General features: G+C 61.1%; 5 protein-coding genes across 5 annotated transcripts; all 5 read right to left on the minus strand.

Annotated features, from left to right (window-relative positions):
- Nucleotides 1–139: 139 nt before the first annotated feature.
- Nucleotides 140–2,566, minus strand: LMXM_13_1270 (DNA/RNA non-specific endonuclease-like protein; the record flags this gene model as incomplete). The annotated part of the gene is made up of 1 exon (XM_003873279.1): nucleotides 140–2,566. One exon carries the CDS (start codon nucleotides 2,564–2,566, stop codon nucleotides 140–142), a length of 2,427 nt encoding a protein of 808 aa, XP_003873328.1.
- A 2,222-nt stretch (nucleotides 2,567–4,788) lies between these two features.
- On the minus strand, nucleotides 4,789–5,772 carry LMXM_13_1280 (putative XPA-interacting protein; the record flags this gene model as incomplete). Its single annotated transcript, XM_003873280.1, has 1 exon — nucleotides 4,789–5,772. The coding sequence occupies one exon, from the start codon at nucleotides 5,770–5,772 to the stop codon at nucleotides 4,789–4,791; it is 984 nt and encodes a 327-aa protein (XP_003873329.1).
- Nucleotides 5,773–7,128: 1,356 nt separating this feature from the next.
- Nucleotides 7,129–9,897, minus strand: LMXM_13_1290 (conserved hypothetical protein; the record flags this gene model as incomplete). The annotated part of the gene is made up of 1 exon (XM_003873281.1): nucleotides 7,129–9,897. The coding sequence occupies one exon, from the start codon at nucleotides 9,895–9,897 to the stop codon at nucleotides 7,129–7,131; it is 2,769 nt and encodes a 922-aa protein (XP_003873330.1).
- A 1,607-nt stretch (nucleotides 9,898–11,504) lies between these two features.
- LMXM_13_1300 (conserved hypothetical protein) lies at nucleotides 11,505–12,095 on the minus strand (the record flags this gene model as incomplete). The annotated part of the gene is made up of 1 exon (XM_003873282.1): nucleotides 11,505–12,095. The coding sequence occupies one exon, from the start codon at nucleotides 12,093–12,095 to the stop codon at nucleotides 11,505–11,507; it is 591 nt and encodes a 196-aa protein (XP_003873331.1).
- Nucleotides 12,096–14,967: 2,872 nt separating this feature from the next.
- On the minus strand, nucleotides 14,968–16,215 carry LMXM_13_1310 (hypothetical protein, unknown function; the record flags this gene model as incomplete). The annotated part of the gene is made up of 1 exon (XM_003873283.1): nucleotides 14,968–16,215. The coding sequence occupies one exon, from the start codon at nucleotides 16,213–16,215 to the stop codon at nucleotides 14,968–14,970; it is 1,248 nt and encodes a 415-aa protein (XP_003873332.1).
- Between the last annotated feature and the right edge of the window lie 554 nt (nucleotides 16,216–16,769).

Below are 16,769 nucleotides of genomic sequence, written 5' to 3' on the forward strand. Positions count from 1 at the left end.
AGAGGGAGTTCACCGTGCCCACAAGGCGAGAGAGAGAAACACGAGCCACAGACGGAGTCGAGTGGCGCTGGCACCGACTGAGGTCCCGTATTCCACAATGTGAGTGCGCGCACACGCACACATCCACACAAGCGACGCCTCAGCGACTGCCGTCACCACTGCCGCAGTGCCGCCACATCCATCGCTGTCGATAGACTGGGAAGAGGCTAAAGTGCGTCCGCAGCGCTATCGACGAAGCGGCGCGATCGATGCTGCTCATGCTGTCGCGGCTGGTCGCCTCCGTCACGCCGACCGACATGCATCGTGAGCGCAGCTCTACCAACGACTCGGCGAAAAGTTGTTCCAGCTCTACTGTAGACACTACGAGGGATCGTAGCGCCGTCTCCAAACTGTCTGATGGCCATCTCGACGGGTGCGTCGAGCGGTGTCGTCGTCGTCGCCGCGATGGGAACGACTTCGACGCCGCTGCTCCCGCTGCTGTCGAACGCCTGGCCGCCACGGCCGCAGTGACCGCTCGTATCGAAGCTGCGTCGGGGCGGTTCGGTACAATCAGGTGCACATGCTCATGAGTGTGCACGTTCCACAGCGAGAAGAAGAAGGCGTCAGGGATGAAGAGTGACGGCGGCGGCGGCGAGGACCATGTCGGAGGCGAGGCTGGGCTTCCACGCCTCCGCCCTTGACGGGCCTTCCTCGACCTGGACCAGCACAAAAAAGGGAGTGCGGCGGCACCAGATGATGCTGCAGCGATGGCGGGCGTCCTCACTGTCGCCATGCCACTGCCCCGCCCGTTGCCCTGCCCTCCATCATTCGACTGCCGGTAGTAAAGTGGCCCTACATTGACAGCGACCTTGCGCTCACGGTGGCGACAAAAGGCTCCACCGCTGCCGTGCGACCACCACCGCCGCCACCATTCGCGGCAACGTCGAAGCGTTCGTGTCACGCCTCCCCGAACACCATCTCCTTGGAGTCTCAAGTGCGAGCCAGTCCCGCTTCCGACGCCTGGCGCGGCGAGCAGGCGGGCGATGAGCTCACTGTCCCGCGGTAAGCCTTGGTGTGAGCCGCTGCGACTGCTCCTCTTCGGTGCATGACGACAAGTAGAGCTGTAGCGAGCTGGTGAAAGAAACGGCGGTGACGCCGACTTCGGCGGACGCCCACGGCGTCCCTTAAATCCAACACCGTGGCGCGGAGGTACAGGCGTTGGACCTCCCTGCGTGGAGTTTGCGGCTTCTGAAGGGGGTGCAGCCCCTGCACCCACAGCGCCAGTCGAACTTTCCTTTCTCACGCGCTGCTGCTGAGTTGCCACGGCGTGCGGCACATCGGCAAGCGGCAGCTGTCGCACGTACGCCCTCGTCGCCGCTTCCAGCCAGCGCCACACACCTCGGTTGATCTGGCGGTGTTGCAGCAGCACATTCGACAGCAGAGCCGCCTCGATGGCCGCCTGCGGACTCGCGGCGACAGACGCATGCGGGGCGAGATGACCGCGATCGTGTCCGCGTGCCTTTAGCTCCGCCGGTACCCGTCGCGCTGTCTTGTCCAGTGAACGGTCCGTGAAGAAGGTGCTGCAGCGGCTCTGTCGCCGTGCACGGTCGACCGTGTCGCGGGTGAGATAGTACCCGCACCACACAGGAAGACGAGCGACGGGATCGTATAACAGTGTAAACCGCTGGCGTGGTAGACACAGAAGCGGCGACGCAGCCGCCAAAGTTGCGGAACCCTGGTTCTCGGTGTTCTGACAAGTAGCGGAGACGAAGACGTCTACCAAGTGCTGCGGCAGCGGTTGCCACCGATGCAGGGGTGCTCGTGTGAGATGCGCGATCGAGAAGAGTGCCGAGGCGGCAAGGGAGGCGGTGGAGCCTTTGGCTGCTGCTGCGACGGCGGGGCACTTTGCGAGAGGGCGCGTGCCTTTGTTTATCATACGCGTGCCCCACTGAACTTCTTTGGCAGTGTCGCGATCGGCACTGCTCAGCCGCGAGTGGCACGCAGGGGAGTAGAGCTTCAGCAGCGTGGGCCGTGAGATGCGCTGTGGGAGCCAGCGGCGGCCTGTGCAGGCAGCCAACCACTCTGCGGCATGTCCGTAGTCAAGCCGGCGCGTCTTGCTCACGGATCGATGTGCTGAGGTGCACCAGAGCCTCCGCCACCACCACGACCCCGGCCATGCGGCTGCTGCGGGAGAAGGCAGCAGCCGCAGCGAATTGCGGCGCTTGGCCTCGCGCTGAGTGTACAAGTGAGCTGGACGTCGGCTCAGCCAAGGGCTCAGGTGCACACCGACGATAACACCGCAGGTGCCCGCAACGGCTGCGGTGGTGCATGTCAGCCACAACTTAGGCGGCTGCGACGGCGCGGGGGACGACAGCGATGATGTTAGCGTCGGCTGTGCACGAGCCCCGCGCACCGACCCAGCTGCAAAGTACGCGTGGTCATGCAACAGGCGTCGCGCTGCCTGTGCGCAACACGGCGGAAAGAGCAAAATTAGTGAAGGCAGCGAGACCTCTGGTGTTACGCAGTCGCGTGATGAGCCGAGTGTCGATGGCTGCACAGCGGCCGGCTTAGCGGGTACGCTCTCCATCTGCGGCGAAGCATGCAGATGGATGTTGAGACCACCCACCACCACCGCCGCCCCGAAGACACGGAATCAGACCGACCCCGGAGAGAGAAGTACAGAGAGGAGAGAGCCGCGCATGGGGAGGAGCAGAAAACGGAGAGAAAAGGGAGGCCCAGCGCAAGCGATGGCGGCCCGTCGCGGCAGCACATCCAGCAACACACACACACATATAGACATATACGCACACGCGTGTAATCGCTGCGCTGCTCCGGGAGATGATAAAGGGACTCTCAGAGTGACAGATGGAGGTGGATGACTGCACGCGTCACCGGTGGACCCTCGCCTCCCCTATGAGGAGGAGGAGGGGGAACGAAATTACGGCGGGAGAAGTTGTGGAGAGGTGTGGCGAGACCGCCTCCCTCGTCCGTCAAGGGCACGCCCACACGCGCAACACATAAGGAACATGAATCAAAGGGCGGGTTGCTTCTCAGCCACTTGCCAGCAACACAGGGAAGACGCTGTGTGTGAAAGAGAGAGACACGGGCGGCATCTCCTGTAGAGCAGACGCGTTCGCAGCGGAAGCATCCACCTCCTCGCACTCACGACCGCACCACGTGGCACGCCCACGCACGGTGCTTGTTAATCGGCTTGATGGAGCACCACAGCGTCTGTGGCGACATGTGCTCTTCCTTCCGTTTTGCAGGTCCATATAGAGCCCGTGGAATACATCCGCGGCTGGTGCGAGCATACCTCCGGTTCTGTGTACTTGTCTGGCGAGGGTTGTTTGTCGAACTGACGGGAGGCTGTCGCCGCTCTCCCTCGAGCTGGATACACTGTCGCTGAGCGACTTTGCGTAACACTGGAGCGTAGGCGGCGCTGCTTGCAGTGCAAGATGCGCCATCCTTTCTGAGACCTCGGCTTTCTTATCTGACGACACTCGGTAGGAGATGCGCATCACGCGCAGCATGTCGTCCACCCGCTTGGCAAGCACCTCACGCTCGTGGTAGTGGTGACTGCAGCCTTTCCATCACATACGAGAAGGCGATGCACACCACCACGATGAGCCTTATCAGCCCTCAAAAATGATGAGGACAACCCACTTCTTGTGTCCCCAATACGAGAGAGGCGGCGGCGACGTGTAGTAGACGGCGTCCTGGCACTCCGCCGGTATCACGCGCAGACCGTCCAATTTCATGGTGGGCACCATACCGGCTCAGACACGTTCCAAAGAAGGGGTCGGAGCGAGGCGCCGTGTGTTGTCGCCGTTCATTTCTTTGCGTGTTTCGGTATATATGTGTGTGTGTGTGTGGGGAGGGGGGGAGGGTGGTGGCGCTGCTTCTCTCTTGCGTGCTCAGAGCGAGTTCTCACGCATGCCGATGCGGGTGCGGCTGTGCATTTTTAGGCGAAGATGGAGGGTGCGTGGGTGGGTGGGGGATACGACACGTATGCACGCCACGATGAGGGAGGGAAGCACGCCCTGACAGTGCCGTTGCTGAGAGACGGGGGAGAGACGGGGGGAGGAAGGGAGAGAGAGGGTGGAAAGGCAAGAACGAGGACATGAGCGCTGCGCCGGAGTACGAAGGCGCAAGCGAAGCAGCGTCGCTCATGTGTTCCCGTTAAGAGTATTCCTGTGTTGCCCGTTCTACGCGTCTCTACGTGTGTTTGTGCGTGCCTTGCTAAGAGACATGCCCGCATCCCTACACAGGACATGATGATGCAGCTGTGCCCCTCTCTCCTCCGTGTGCCGTTGCTGCTGTTGCTTCGATTTCGTTACTCTTGTACTGTTACGGAGCACCACGACACGACTGGGCCCTCCAACGCCGATCGTGTTGTCGACGGAAAAGAAAAGGTTGACCGCCCGTGTGCCGCTGTGTCGCTGTAGGCATCTGTGTGCGCTGATGCGTAGAGAAATAGATGCGCAGGCACCACCACGCACGCGTCGCTCCTCTGCCTCTTAACTTCCCCAGATGTCCCGCGTCCCCCTCACAGGCCTATCTCCTGCTCATACACGCACACGCGCGAAGAGAGGTGATGCTCCTATGCGTCGTGTAGCCACCGCGCACCAGTATTGACGTGACGCGGTGGCTACCCGCGCTACCTTGCCCTGTGCGGACAGAGCACAGACACACACACATACAAGACAAGAAATGCGGCAAGGTGGCATTGCGAGGGAGGAGGGGGAGGGGGAGGGAAGCCTCATGCGCATGGGAGGTGGAGAGAGGAGGACACCACCTCAGAAGAGTTCTTCATGGCGCAGTACGCGCTGCCTTGGCCTCGAGTGCCTGTTGCTTGCCCCGCTCAATGGAGGCTGCGAGCTCGCTCATGCCCGCACCCGACGCCGCCGACACTGCTGCGTATGGTAGGTCTTCGTAGAACTCATGCAGGAACAGAGACATAGACTGCGCCAGCGTCCCCGCGTAGCTGTTCTCTTGGTTGGCGGGCAGCACCTCCTGGGAGCCGAGCGCGGCCGCCCCGATGCGCGTGCCCTCGCCCCGCCAGTCGGCATTCTCGTCATCGCCGGGCTCTCCGGAGACGGCGCGTCTGCTCTGATTGCTGCGGCGGGGGTTAGTCACAGCCTCGTCAAGTGCGTCGTTGTCCCGCATCCACGCAATCACCGAGTCTGCAGACACCACGTCGGTCTTGTTGAACACCACGACGAGGGGCACCTGCTGCTTGAGCATGATGCCGCTCGAGTACAACATGGTCGACACGAAAGTTTGCGGGCTGCTCACACAACGCACCGTGTCGGCGACGAAGAGGAGCACCGTAGGGAGCACAGCACCAAACGAATCTGCGATGAGATGCCCTGAGGCGGACCACGTGAACACCTCGATCTGGCCAGGTGTGTCCACAATGATCCAGTCCAGTGTCGCCTTCTTCTTCTCCAGCAGCGACACGACCTGGTGAATCTTTGTGGCGAAGAGGTTCAGCGACGTCATGATAGCGCCGTTCGGGCCCAGCCGGTAGTTCTTCATGACCTCCCCATACTTCACGCTGTCACGGATGTCGATGTTCACGTTGTACGGGGTGTGGGTCACGGCGGGGTCGAGGTTGATGAAGTACGAGCGGATGCCGTTCGCGTGGGCGTAGTGCTGCATGCGATGCACCAGCGTTGTTTTGCCAGTGCCGGCCATGCCCACCACAAGGATCACCACTGGCGTTGTCTCGGTGGAAGAAGTGGTGATGGGTGGCGAGGCTGAGGCCGGGGCAGACGAAGATGTGTCGACCATGATGCAGGGAAATGATGATGGGCCGAGAACACGGGTATACACAGAGAAACGGCTTGTGTGTGTGTGTGTGTGTGGAGGGGGACGACGGCTGAGGAGGCTGAAGGATGCTGCACTGGTGGATCGAAAGATCCTTGCGGTACCCTGTATGCAGGTACACACACATACACAGGAAAGCCATGGGCACACAGAGAGAGATGAAAGGGTGTGTGGGGTGTTGGTGGTGGTTAAGATGACCATGGAGAATGCGGCTGGACGTAACGTCATGGGTGTGCTCGAACGAAGCGGGAAATCGCGAACTTCGCATGTTTGTGCAAAGGAGTCGAAGGAGGGGACGGCCACGCGCGCGCATGTCATAACAGGCGTGCCCCTCCTCCTCCTCCTCCTTACCTCTGTGGCTCACGTTCCCCACCCTTCAGTGCTCGTCCGTTAACGCACGCGCTTGCTGCGCCGCCTTTGCTGCACGTCCGAAACCCTGCCCCCCACCTGCCTCTCTGAGAGGTCCAACACGTGCACCTGCACCGCAGAGATGAAGGCAAGGATATTCCATGCTTCGCTGCCGTGTTGGGGCGTTGGCCTGATGCGTTCCTGTTTCCTTCGCTTGTAAAGTTAGACGCCGTTGCCACCCATGCGCTGCCATTGATAGGGGAGAGGGGGAAAGCATCGTGCGAGTGGCAACTACATGCAGAGTGTGGGGAGGGAGGGAGGGAGGGAAACGAGCCGGACACGAGCGGGGTGCAACGCGGAGAAGCCGTCCGGGTCGTCCCCCACCAGCGCACACCACTCCCTCTCTCTCCCTCTCACGCACAGACCCTCTCTCAGGCATCATTAAACGGCGGGGGAGGGGGGGGGGGAAACGCAGAGGACTACGGCGCTCTCGTGACGTGTGTAGATGTACACACGTGCGCGCCGTCATTCATGAGTCCACAACACCTCCAGGCACACAACCCCTCGGGTGCTGGTGCCAGGGCAGGAAGAGAGACGGGAGGGAGAGGGGAAAGGACCGACACTCAGCGAGATTGTCCATCGCGACATCCACAGCGTCTCTGTTCCTCTGTGCGCGCGCTTGCATTGTGTGTGTGTGTGGGGGGGGGGGTCGGTGGGTGTGCTCGCATGAGGGCTATTGGTGGAGGGAGGGGGTGGTGCCGGTCACTGCATCATCGCCACGCCTGGCGGGGACCACCCCACCCCACCTCTGCACAGACTTTACATCACGCCATCCACCGTCTTTGCCTTCTACTCCTCTTTTCGATAGTGTACCCGCTCTACCCCCTCACCCCTCTACACCCATCGCTGCATCACACTTCGGCCGTGTCTCCTGCATGGCGAATCCATTACGTCGAGTGACATCATTAAACATCACGTGGCCTGTGCCATGAGGGCGCAGAGGTGGCCCATCGCCGCTGCATACTCGCGCTCGCTCATGCACGACGACCGCAGCAGCTTCGCACGCCACTGTGCCAGGCGGCTCGCGACACACAGCAAGTCGCCCTTCATGGGCAGCTGAACGTGGAGGAGCAGAGCTGATACGGTGGCCGCCAACCGCGCCGCCGTAGAAAACAAGGTTAGCTTTGCCATCTCGCATTCACCGTGGTCTCGAAGACGGGAAGAAAGGTCCATATAGTCGGTGACGCTGCTGGCTCGCACACCATTGCTCTCCTCGTCTTTGTCAGCATCTCGAGTGTCGTCCTGTGGCTGCCAGAGCATGGGCAGTTCGTTGCAGAGACGGCATACGGCGTAGAGGAGCTGGTAGTGTAGCTGACACACCGGTGACCGCAGCTGCGAAGTGTCGAGTGCACTGAGGTTCACTCGTGACGCGGACGGCGAGCCAGGAGGCCCACCGCGCGGCGTCGACAAAGACGAAGGTGACGGGTGCGGGTGCGGGTGCGACTGGTTTTGGCGATCTTCACCGGCAACAGCCGCAGCAGTAGCAGTGGAGAGACTACCCGGCGACGCTGGCGAGCCTTCATCTTCATGCCGTGTCGTCCTTTTCCCATCACCGTTGGCAGCCGCGCTGGTCACCGCAGTGCCGCAGCAGACGTCAGCTTGCACCAGCGTCCGAAGCTGCTGGAGAACTGGGGGTGGGCTCACGTAGAGAGACGTAAGAAGGCGAAGGAGCGCCAGGCATGTGTGCTGTGGCTTCGTAAACGCATCGACAGCGACTTCCGCCTGCAGATCGGGGCAAGAGGTAGATCGTGACGCGCTGCGAGGCTGACCAATGACAGCAGTGCTGCGTAGCAGCTCACTGACGGCGCGCACAAAGGCGTCCACCAACGCATCCAGCAGTGTGCGCATGCCCTCTGTCACAACAGCCGCGAGGATGCCTTGCAGAACATAGGCAGGCTCTTGCGGCTGCTGTTGAGGCGGCTGTCGTTCACCGCCATGGCCAGTCTCAGTCCGCCGCCCAGCCATCTCCCTTCGATCCATCGCCGCTGGCGTCGCCGGAGACGTGCTAAAGGTAGTGGAAATGGCGGCGTCACACGTCACAAGATCGGTCCAAGCCGGGTGACCCATCCACCACGCCACATAACCCAGCGTCGCTGCCTCGCACGGCCACTGAGAGAGCACTTCGCACCATTGCCGCGTGAGATGGCGCAGCTGCTCGACAAGTCTATCGAATGCGCCGGAGGCAGCCGCTGCTGCAGGCGGAGGCGGGATAAATGCAAAGGAGGCGCGGCAGTCACGATCATCTGCGCTATGAAACAAATTGGACGAGTGGTGCGCCCTCGCTCCGTCCAACAGCACCTCCGCCAGGTCTGCCTCAAGTCGTTCTAGTCCATCGAAGATGAGCAGCAGCGCAGACCGTAGCGTGCACGGCTGCGCTGACGCGGAGGCCGCATGCGCTACAGGAAAAAAGGAATCTAGGCCCTGGGTGGAGGTAGCAGCAGAGCTAGCAGGCGTGGTGACGGTGTCCGCGTCGCGCTCGAGGTGAGCAGCCATAGCGCGCGAGAGGGCGTGCGACAGCCACGGCCGCAACCACGCAGGCGGTCGTGTGGGAGGCACAGTGGCAGTTGCCAGAGGCGGACCAATGACAGCGGCTGTCAACTCAGCTATCCCAGATGGCACAGGAGCAAAGGCAGCGAGGAGCGCGTTGAACGGCGACGATGCGGCCGATGGTCGGGTACCGCTGATACCGCTTGCTGGCGCCGTCGCGGAAACGAGAGCTGTCGCCGGCGACTGTGGAGACGCCAACGCCACCGACGACAAAGATGAGGCGGACGACGATGTTAGACACCGCCTCGACACCGCAGCGCCACCGCTGCCGTCATGGCTGCTTGTGTAGCTGAGGCGCTGGTCAAACCGCACGTCCGCAGAGCTCCCCATGCGCCCGGTCCGGCGCCGTCGCCTGGACCCGGGGACTAATTCGACGTCCCCGACATCCAACGGCGGCCCTTCTTCAGCGCCCAGTGTGGACAGATGGCGGGAGGCGCGGTACCCGCGGGCTACCTGTACCGTCCGCAGCGACGATGGCACCGGTACCTGGGTGCGTCCTGCCTCACCCGAGCGACTCGCCGTGGCCCAGGGCAGCACTGCCTCGGCCTCCTCGCGGATACCGCAACTTGCATGCAGCTCCGCCGCGCGACGAGCACGTTCCTCCAGCGCATCCATGCTGCTTGGGGAGCGACTCGCTTCCGGTGGCAGTCGCACCTGCTTGTGCGTGGTGTCCTCGGCGGAGATACGGGGGGCAGCCGGGCCTGTGAATGTGTCGCCATGGCCACGGCGGTTGCGTGCAGCCGACAACACCGCCGACGACGTGACGCTGTTGTGTGCGTAGAAGGCTGAAGGCACGCGGTAAAGGTGTTGTACAGGCACGGCGGTAGACGAGAGAGTGTGTGAGGAAGGGCTTCCAGGAGAAATCGGTCGCTGGCGTTGCTGTGGAAGCCTGTCGAGGCTGCGGCTTGAGCTTTCCATCTTCGCCAAGCGAGGCGAGGATGCTAAGGATGTGGAGGAGGTCGGGCGTGCCTGCGGAGTGATCACTGTCACCGGATGCTCCCGTGCCTTTGCCGCGGCTGCTCCTGTCGGCGTTACGAGAAAGTCACCGCGAGGGCTGCAGCTATTACTGCGCCCTTCCTCATCGCGTTCGCCGTTTTGGGCAGCTGTCAAGCATCTTTCTACCGCCTTAGCCATGGTGGTCGCCGCCGCAGAACCGGCTCGCGTGCCGATGTCACGAGAGCAAGTGTGGCTGTCGCGCGCAATGGACGTGCCGGCAACAACAGATTCGCTCATTACCGAGTGCGAAGGAGGTTTTTGTCTGACTGAGTAGCCGCCCGCACCACCCGCGTCGCCACCAACACCATCAGTGGTCGAAGCGTCACAGTCGGCGAGGTGAACGTGTCTGCGCGTGCTCGCCGCGATGGTCGCGTGGGCTCTTACGCCGTCCGTCACAGGGACCGCACCAACCAACTCGACCCCGGCAGCTCCGAAGGACATCGTTAAGGAGCCCGAGAACGTCGTGTGGCGGGCAACGGCGGCGCTGGTGTAGCTGACCGCTTGCACACTGGCGTCCGCAATGAACGCCGTTAAGCGGGAGGGGGAGGGGAGGGGAGGGGAGTCGACAAGAGGATATGATGAGGGAGAGAGACGCAGCGACTCTCTGAGAGAGGACGAGGCGAAGCAAGAAAGCGTTAGACAACGAGAGATTTCTCTATGGCAAAGAGGGGGGGGGAGGGCCCGCACCAAGCGCCGACAACGTCCACGCCAACGCCACGCCACCGTCTAGTTGTAAGGGGGTGAGTACCGGGTGTGCAACCTTCACACCGACCCGACCTCCTTTTATTTTTCTCTTCCCTCCCCTCCAACGAGGAAGTGCGAACGACCAGATGCGCACGTGTGCACGTGTGTGTGTGTGTGTGTCTAACGTGGGTGTTGGTCCGGTGAACGGTGCACTCTAGGCAACAGCCGCACACGAGTGAGACGGGATGGGGTGGAGTGGAAGGGTTTAAAAAGTCAGAGGAAGCCATCTGGAGCAGGACAGGTGTAAGGGGCGGAGGGAGGGAGGGAGGGAGGTAGCCGGCATAAAGTAGGGACGGTGAAAGATCAGGGCTGGCAACCACCAGAAACAGCGGGGACGCAGCGAATTGGCCGCACCGCACGTAAGCATGTGTACCGGGGGTGACGAGACGAAGGTGGGAGGCCATTGACCGATGCGAAGAGTCCGTCTGACCGCCGGAGAAAAACCCCATAGGCACACACAGAGACCCCACCCCACCACTCCACTCCACACGTGCACGTGCTGTGTCTGTTGTTGTTACGTTGACGCGCTTGGCGCACTGCTCTCACGAGGAGGGGGAGAGGGACAGCGAGACAGACAATGAGGGCCGAATCATCACCGGTCAATGCGCTGTAAAAGGCATCTACCCCTACCGCATACCAATGCAGACACGCACGTGGGCACGGGGCTCGAGAGAGGGACGCAGAAGATAGCAGTACGAAGGAAACAAACAAACCACAGGGGTGGCGAACAAGAGGGAGTGCGTCGTAGGCATCCATGCAGAGGGGGGCGCACGGGGCAGGGAGGGTCGAAGCAACGCAAGGAACACACCCACGACGTGTGTGTCACTCGATGCATCCCCTCCGCCTCCAGTTGCTGCATATTTAGCAAGAGTGAGCATCACGAGCTGACGCATCGCTTGTCACCCCCCCTTCCCTGACCCAACGCTCAACTCGCCACCTCCTCGCCACTGCCCCCCTCCCTCCTTCTCCCGGATTCGCCCGGCTTCGACTCTTTGACCCACTCACCAGCCTTGCGGAAACATGGCCTTGAAGCGACGCACGAAAAACTTCTGCCGCGGCCCACCCACGTCCGAGCCGTACTGCCCGCGTGCACGCCACACGTCCCGTGAGTGAGTCAGCGGCTTCTGGCCAATTTTGGAGTGGTAATCAGGGTGGACGTTGTAGTAGGTCGACTTGAACTCCGTCACCTCCTCCGTTTTGCGGCGGATGTCACCGACTTGGTTGAAGCGGCGCATCTCCTCCGCCTTCTTGCGGTCCCGCTCTTCGGAGAAGTACATCATCTCCTTCGTCACCTCATCGCGCGAGTGAAACCAGTGCATGTTCTCCGCGTACGTCTTGATCGACTTGGCCCGCTCCCATCCGAGGATGAGCCGGTAGTCGATGTCCTTCTCACTCAGCAACTCGTTGTTCGGGTCTCGGAAGGTACTCCGCACCTCCTCGGTGATGACGTCGCGGCGCGAGCGCATTGGAAAGCCATGGGCCCCCTTCAGCAAGCAACGATAGAGGCGAATCTTCTCTTGATGCCTGTAGGAGACCGGCGCCCCGGTAGCCTCAGCGGCAGCGCGGTGTGCAACGAGAGACGTGTGCAGCATACCTCCAAGAAGGGGGGGGGGGAGGCTATTCGATAGAGCTACGAAGTAGGGCACCGGGCAACACCCTGGGGAAGCGGCCCATACGTATCCGCAGCGCCGGCGAGTTGCTCTGAGTTGATCTTTTGCTCTCCTCAACCGCCAACGACCGCTACGCGCGTGCTGCGGTCACAGGCGATGGGAAGGGATGACGCGAAAAGGTGAAGGAGGTGCAGTGATAGATTCGAGCGAAAATAAAAGAGCAACAAAGGAGGTCCGACAGAGCGGAGTGGAGAGAGAAAGAGGGAGGGAGAGGCGCCGAACACAAGCAGGAACAACGAGGGAGGGGGACGGCGGCAGCTGCTGCTGCTGCAGTCGTCGCGACGCACCACACCGGGCCCACGCACCACTCCAGGAAAAATGAGGGAGCAAGAGCACGACCGGTGCGCGAGGGGAGGACGACGGGGGGGTGAGGGTGGGGAATGAAGATAGAGCGAAACACACACACACACATACACATCAAGGAGATCTGCGCACACGCGCATGTGCATGCCTGGGCGATGAGCGGAGGAGGAGGAGAAAAAAAAGGTACGAGTTGGCACGAGAATGCCTTGTGCTTGTGCCATTTTTTTTCTCCTCCTCCCCAACACACATTCCTTCTCTCCATCCTTTCTGTGCTGGCCATGTCGTCGGTCCCCAAGGGAGAACGAACGTGGCAGCGAGACGGCAAGGGTGAGGGGGGGGGTGGCCCTGTGACACGATCCGTTGCTTTTTTGGTGCGCGCTAGCAGGCGTGTGGACTCCCCCCTCCTCCTTCTGCTGAGCGCCGGTTTTCCATGGGAGAAGGCGAAAGGCGAGGAGCAGGAGGGTGTGTGAGAGACACGGAGATCTCTGCAGACCAGCACGGTATGTCTATGCACGTCTGCCCATCCCTACCCATCCCTCATTTTCCGCTGTGCCACTTGGACGTCCATCGCACGCCTCGACGCCTCAACTCGCCGCGCTTTTTTTGTTTAGTTTGTTTTGTGGACTGTCCTTGCCTGCCCCCTCTGTGTGGTGACGAGAGCCGGAGAAACACGGATAAGAACATGCAGCGAGAGAGGAGCTCAGAGGGCGTGGGCTGTGTCTGTGCTTGTGTGTTTGTGTGTGCGTGTGTCGACGTGTATTGCTGCTCTGTCCCGCTACCTCTCCACGTACGCGCAAAGACGAAGCCGGAGATGGACTGGGAAGGGAGGGGGCAAGCCGTCACACTTGGATGTCTGCAACATCTGGAAGGGATGTAGCACCGAGACTTTCATGACGAAAACACAAACAAACAAAACAGTGGGCGACAGAGAAACGTGAGAAACGACACGCACGCGAGAAAAATTTTGTACACATTTGAGGGGGAAGGAGAAGGAGAGCGTCGTCATCGCGTGTTGTGTGTGTGTGTGTATCCACCAGATCCAGGAGGAGGGGGGGGGTGGACGTGTGCCCGCCCTCTCATCATCTCCCACCCACCCACCCCCATCCTCAACAATAGCAACGAAAGGAGTACCACATCTCTCTTCGTCTCACACGGCGTGTGTGCGTGTGTGCGTGCACCGAAAAGCACAGCGCCTGCGAAGATGGTAGGGAAGAGAGCGACAACCCCCCACCCCAAACAAAGGAAAGGCGAGTCTGTGGAGTCACCACATGCAGCACCGGGAAAAGGAAGGGCATGTGAGGAAGAGGGGGTGGGGGTGGAGGGGCATAGCAGTTACCAGAAAAGTCATACACATGTGCGCACACCCAACTGCCCCCTCCCACCCGCATAAACACAACGACCAGGTAATAATAACAATAATGCCAGAGTATTCAAGGAACACACGCCCCCCTCCCCACACACACATACACGCACGCACGTACCGAGCGACGTCCGTGAGGCACGCGAAAAAAAAAAAGCAACAACGATGTGCATGCTGAGGGGCAATCGTCGAGACGCTTACACAGAGAGTCAGAGCCAGAAAAAGGAGGAGGAGACACGACAGCAGTGGGTCCCATTTCTCGACGCAAGGGGAGCCACACACCGGCACACGGAAACCAGAGCGAGCGATTGGGGTGGGGAAGGGGAGGGGAGGGGGGCATACAGACTACAGTTCTGGTGGTAAGAGAAAGAGTGGTGGGTATGTGCATGTGTGTGTGTGCGTGTGGGGGGGGGGGGGCAGAGGCAGAGTGACCGCGAACAGCAAAAGAACTGAGCCGCCACCGCCGCCACAAAAAAAAAGCACGCACATGTGTGCACATGGGCAAGACGCCCGCGAGCACGCCCGTGCGCAGGCCACGCCCTCGCGCAGAGGGAAGAAGAATGCAAACAAACAACAACCAAACGTGGTGGCCCCTTATCAGGCACGAAAGGACAACATTTTAAATCAAGGAAACAGAGGTAGAGGAAGCTATGTACAGAGAAGTCGCGATAGAGTGGGGGGTGGGTGGGGTGTGTGTGGACGGAAGAGACACACACACACACACGAACGCCGGGATCCCCTCTGCCAGGGAAGAACGCCTGCGTACGCGTGGCCGTGGCCCACATACACATATATATATTTATATACACATATACTCACGGGTGAGATCAGGATAGCGACTCTGCCCCCCCCCCCGCCGCCGCCCTCGCTCTTCGCACAGTTGATAACGAGGCACCTCGATAGACCTCCATAAAAGACAGCCGCACACACCAGGCGAGAAGCGGAAAAAAACGTCGAGAGGCGCGTGCCACCGATAGAAGTTGCGTGCGAAGCTAAGGAAGGTGAAGAATGTGTGCCACAGAACTATGGAGCAGGCGATCACATGAATGCCCTCCATTGCTCTAAGGAGCCCGCGCGCGCAGCTGTTCCCCGGCATGTCGCTGCTGCCATGGGGGCTTCGCTGTCCTGTGCTTACATCCAACTGCCTGTGGCTTTCCGGTCGCCACTGTACAGGGGGTTGACGCCTTCGTTCTTGACGCCGTTCGGGCTCGAGAAGCAGTTAGGGTATTGATTTGCCGCACCGTGGTTGGCGCCGTACATGGTGCCTTGCTCCGTGTTGAGTTGCTGCACCGAGTCTCCCATATCCCCGTCGTAGTCGCCTGAGGTGTGTTGGGTGCACTGCTGCACGAAGGAGCGTGTGGACACAAAGGACTTTGTGCGCGTGGCCTGATTCATCTCTTCCTGCGCCCACTCCGGCGCATCCTCCGGCGGCTCGTCCATATCTTCGTTGTCCTGGCAGCACGCCGTTGCAGTGAAGACGACGAGGCACAGCACCATGAGAATGGAGAAGAAGATGGCCCACCAGTTGTTCTGCAGGCTGCTCGAAGTGTCCTGGGGCTCGTACATCCCACGGCTGGGACCTTGTGTCTGGCACACAGCCCAGAAGAATGCCTGGCTTGCCCTCTGCGACTCTTCCCTCCACCTGCTGGCATTGTAGATGCTGCTAAAGAGGAATCCGGCGTAGCTGTAGCCGCCCGAGGCCCTGTTGTCGGACCAGGTGGATGTGTCGCCGTTGCCAACGGCAAGGAGGTCCTGGCCAAACATAGAGCTCGGCCGCAACAGAGAGTTCCTGGGGGCGGTGGCATTGAACCATGACGGGAAGCCGCCCTGCACGCCGTACACACTCACGGACGGCGACTCCGGTTTCCCGAAGTAGTTGCCGATGTAGAAGGTAACACCAACGTTGCTGATGTGCAGCGGCAGCTCCGGGTTATCCTCTGTCTCGGTCCAGCGGCCTTGGTTCCAGCGCCAGTAGCAGCTGAAGGACAGGCCCGCACCGGAGCCGAGGATATGCTCGGTGAGGGGTGGAGGACAATCGCCAGCCGTGCTGGCGTCCGTGCTGGCCCCAAGGTACGCGTACCACTCCGTGCCAGCGCCGGCACCGCGCGCCGCCTCGATGACAGCGGTGTGCATCACGGCCGTCGGCTCACCAGCCATGTAGCCGCCACCCTCCTGACAGAGAAAGCGGCTCTCCATCTTGTGGCCGCTTCCCTCAGGCCTAGCGAAGGTATTGAGCACCGGAACGAATGCAAGCCCTTGAGCGTGCTCGACGCCGTGACTGAGGAGCACGACAAGCAACACCGCAACGGAGAGAGCGACGAGACGACAATGTCGAGCGCCACCCACGTGGTGGGACGCTGCTGGCCCGCCCAGCTGCATCGCCGTGATCAGTGCCGTATGTGCCGTGTGGTTTTCTTGTTGCTGCCCGGCGCTCTTACGTGCTTGCGAGGAATAAACAGCGGCAGAGATGGCGGAGGAGGGACACGATAGACGGATGCGGAAAAGAGAGCCTGGCTACGTAGACCCCAACTAGCTCGGAGGCGGACTACAGGAGGGAGAGAGTGAGTGAGGGGAGGGAGGGAGAGCCTGGAGGTGCGTGAGTGTACACACACACATACACACGGATTGACAGGCAGGCAGACGGAGAGGTGAGGGGTAAGGAGGAGAGCACCAAGAATAAGAAAAACGGAGGCGCAAGTTCGATGGGCACAACGTTTCAGAAGGTTCGTGGTGACGCTTCGTCTTACCTCGCGTCTCTGGTGCGCTGTCCTTCTCTGTGCGGCCTCGCTGATCTCCTGGTTCCCTTGCCCTCTACTTTTCTTTCGTTGGAGGTGGGGGAGGTGGAGCAGAGGGGGGGGAGTCGAGGTGATTTGCGGTTGCATTGGTGTGTTCGCCGCGAAGGGTGGGTGGAGGGAGGGAAAAGGGGACAAGGG

Source organism: Leishmania mexicana, chromosome 13 (assembly GCF_000234665.1).
Source record: "Leishmania mexicana MHOM/GT/2001/U1103 complete genome, chromosome 13".
Classification (NCBI taxonomy): domain Eukaryota; phylum Euglenozoa; class Kinetoplastea; order Trypanosomatida; family Trypanosomatidae; genus Leishmania; species Leishmania mexicana.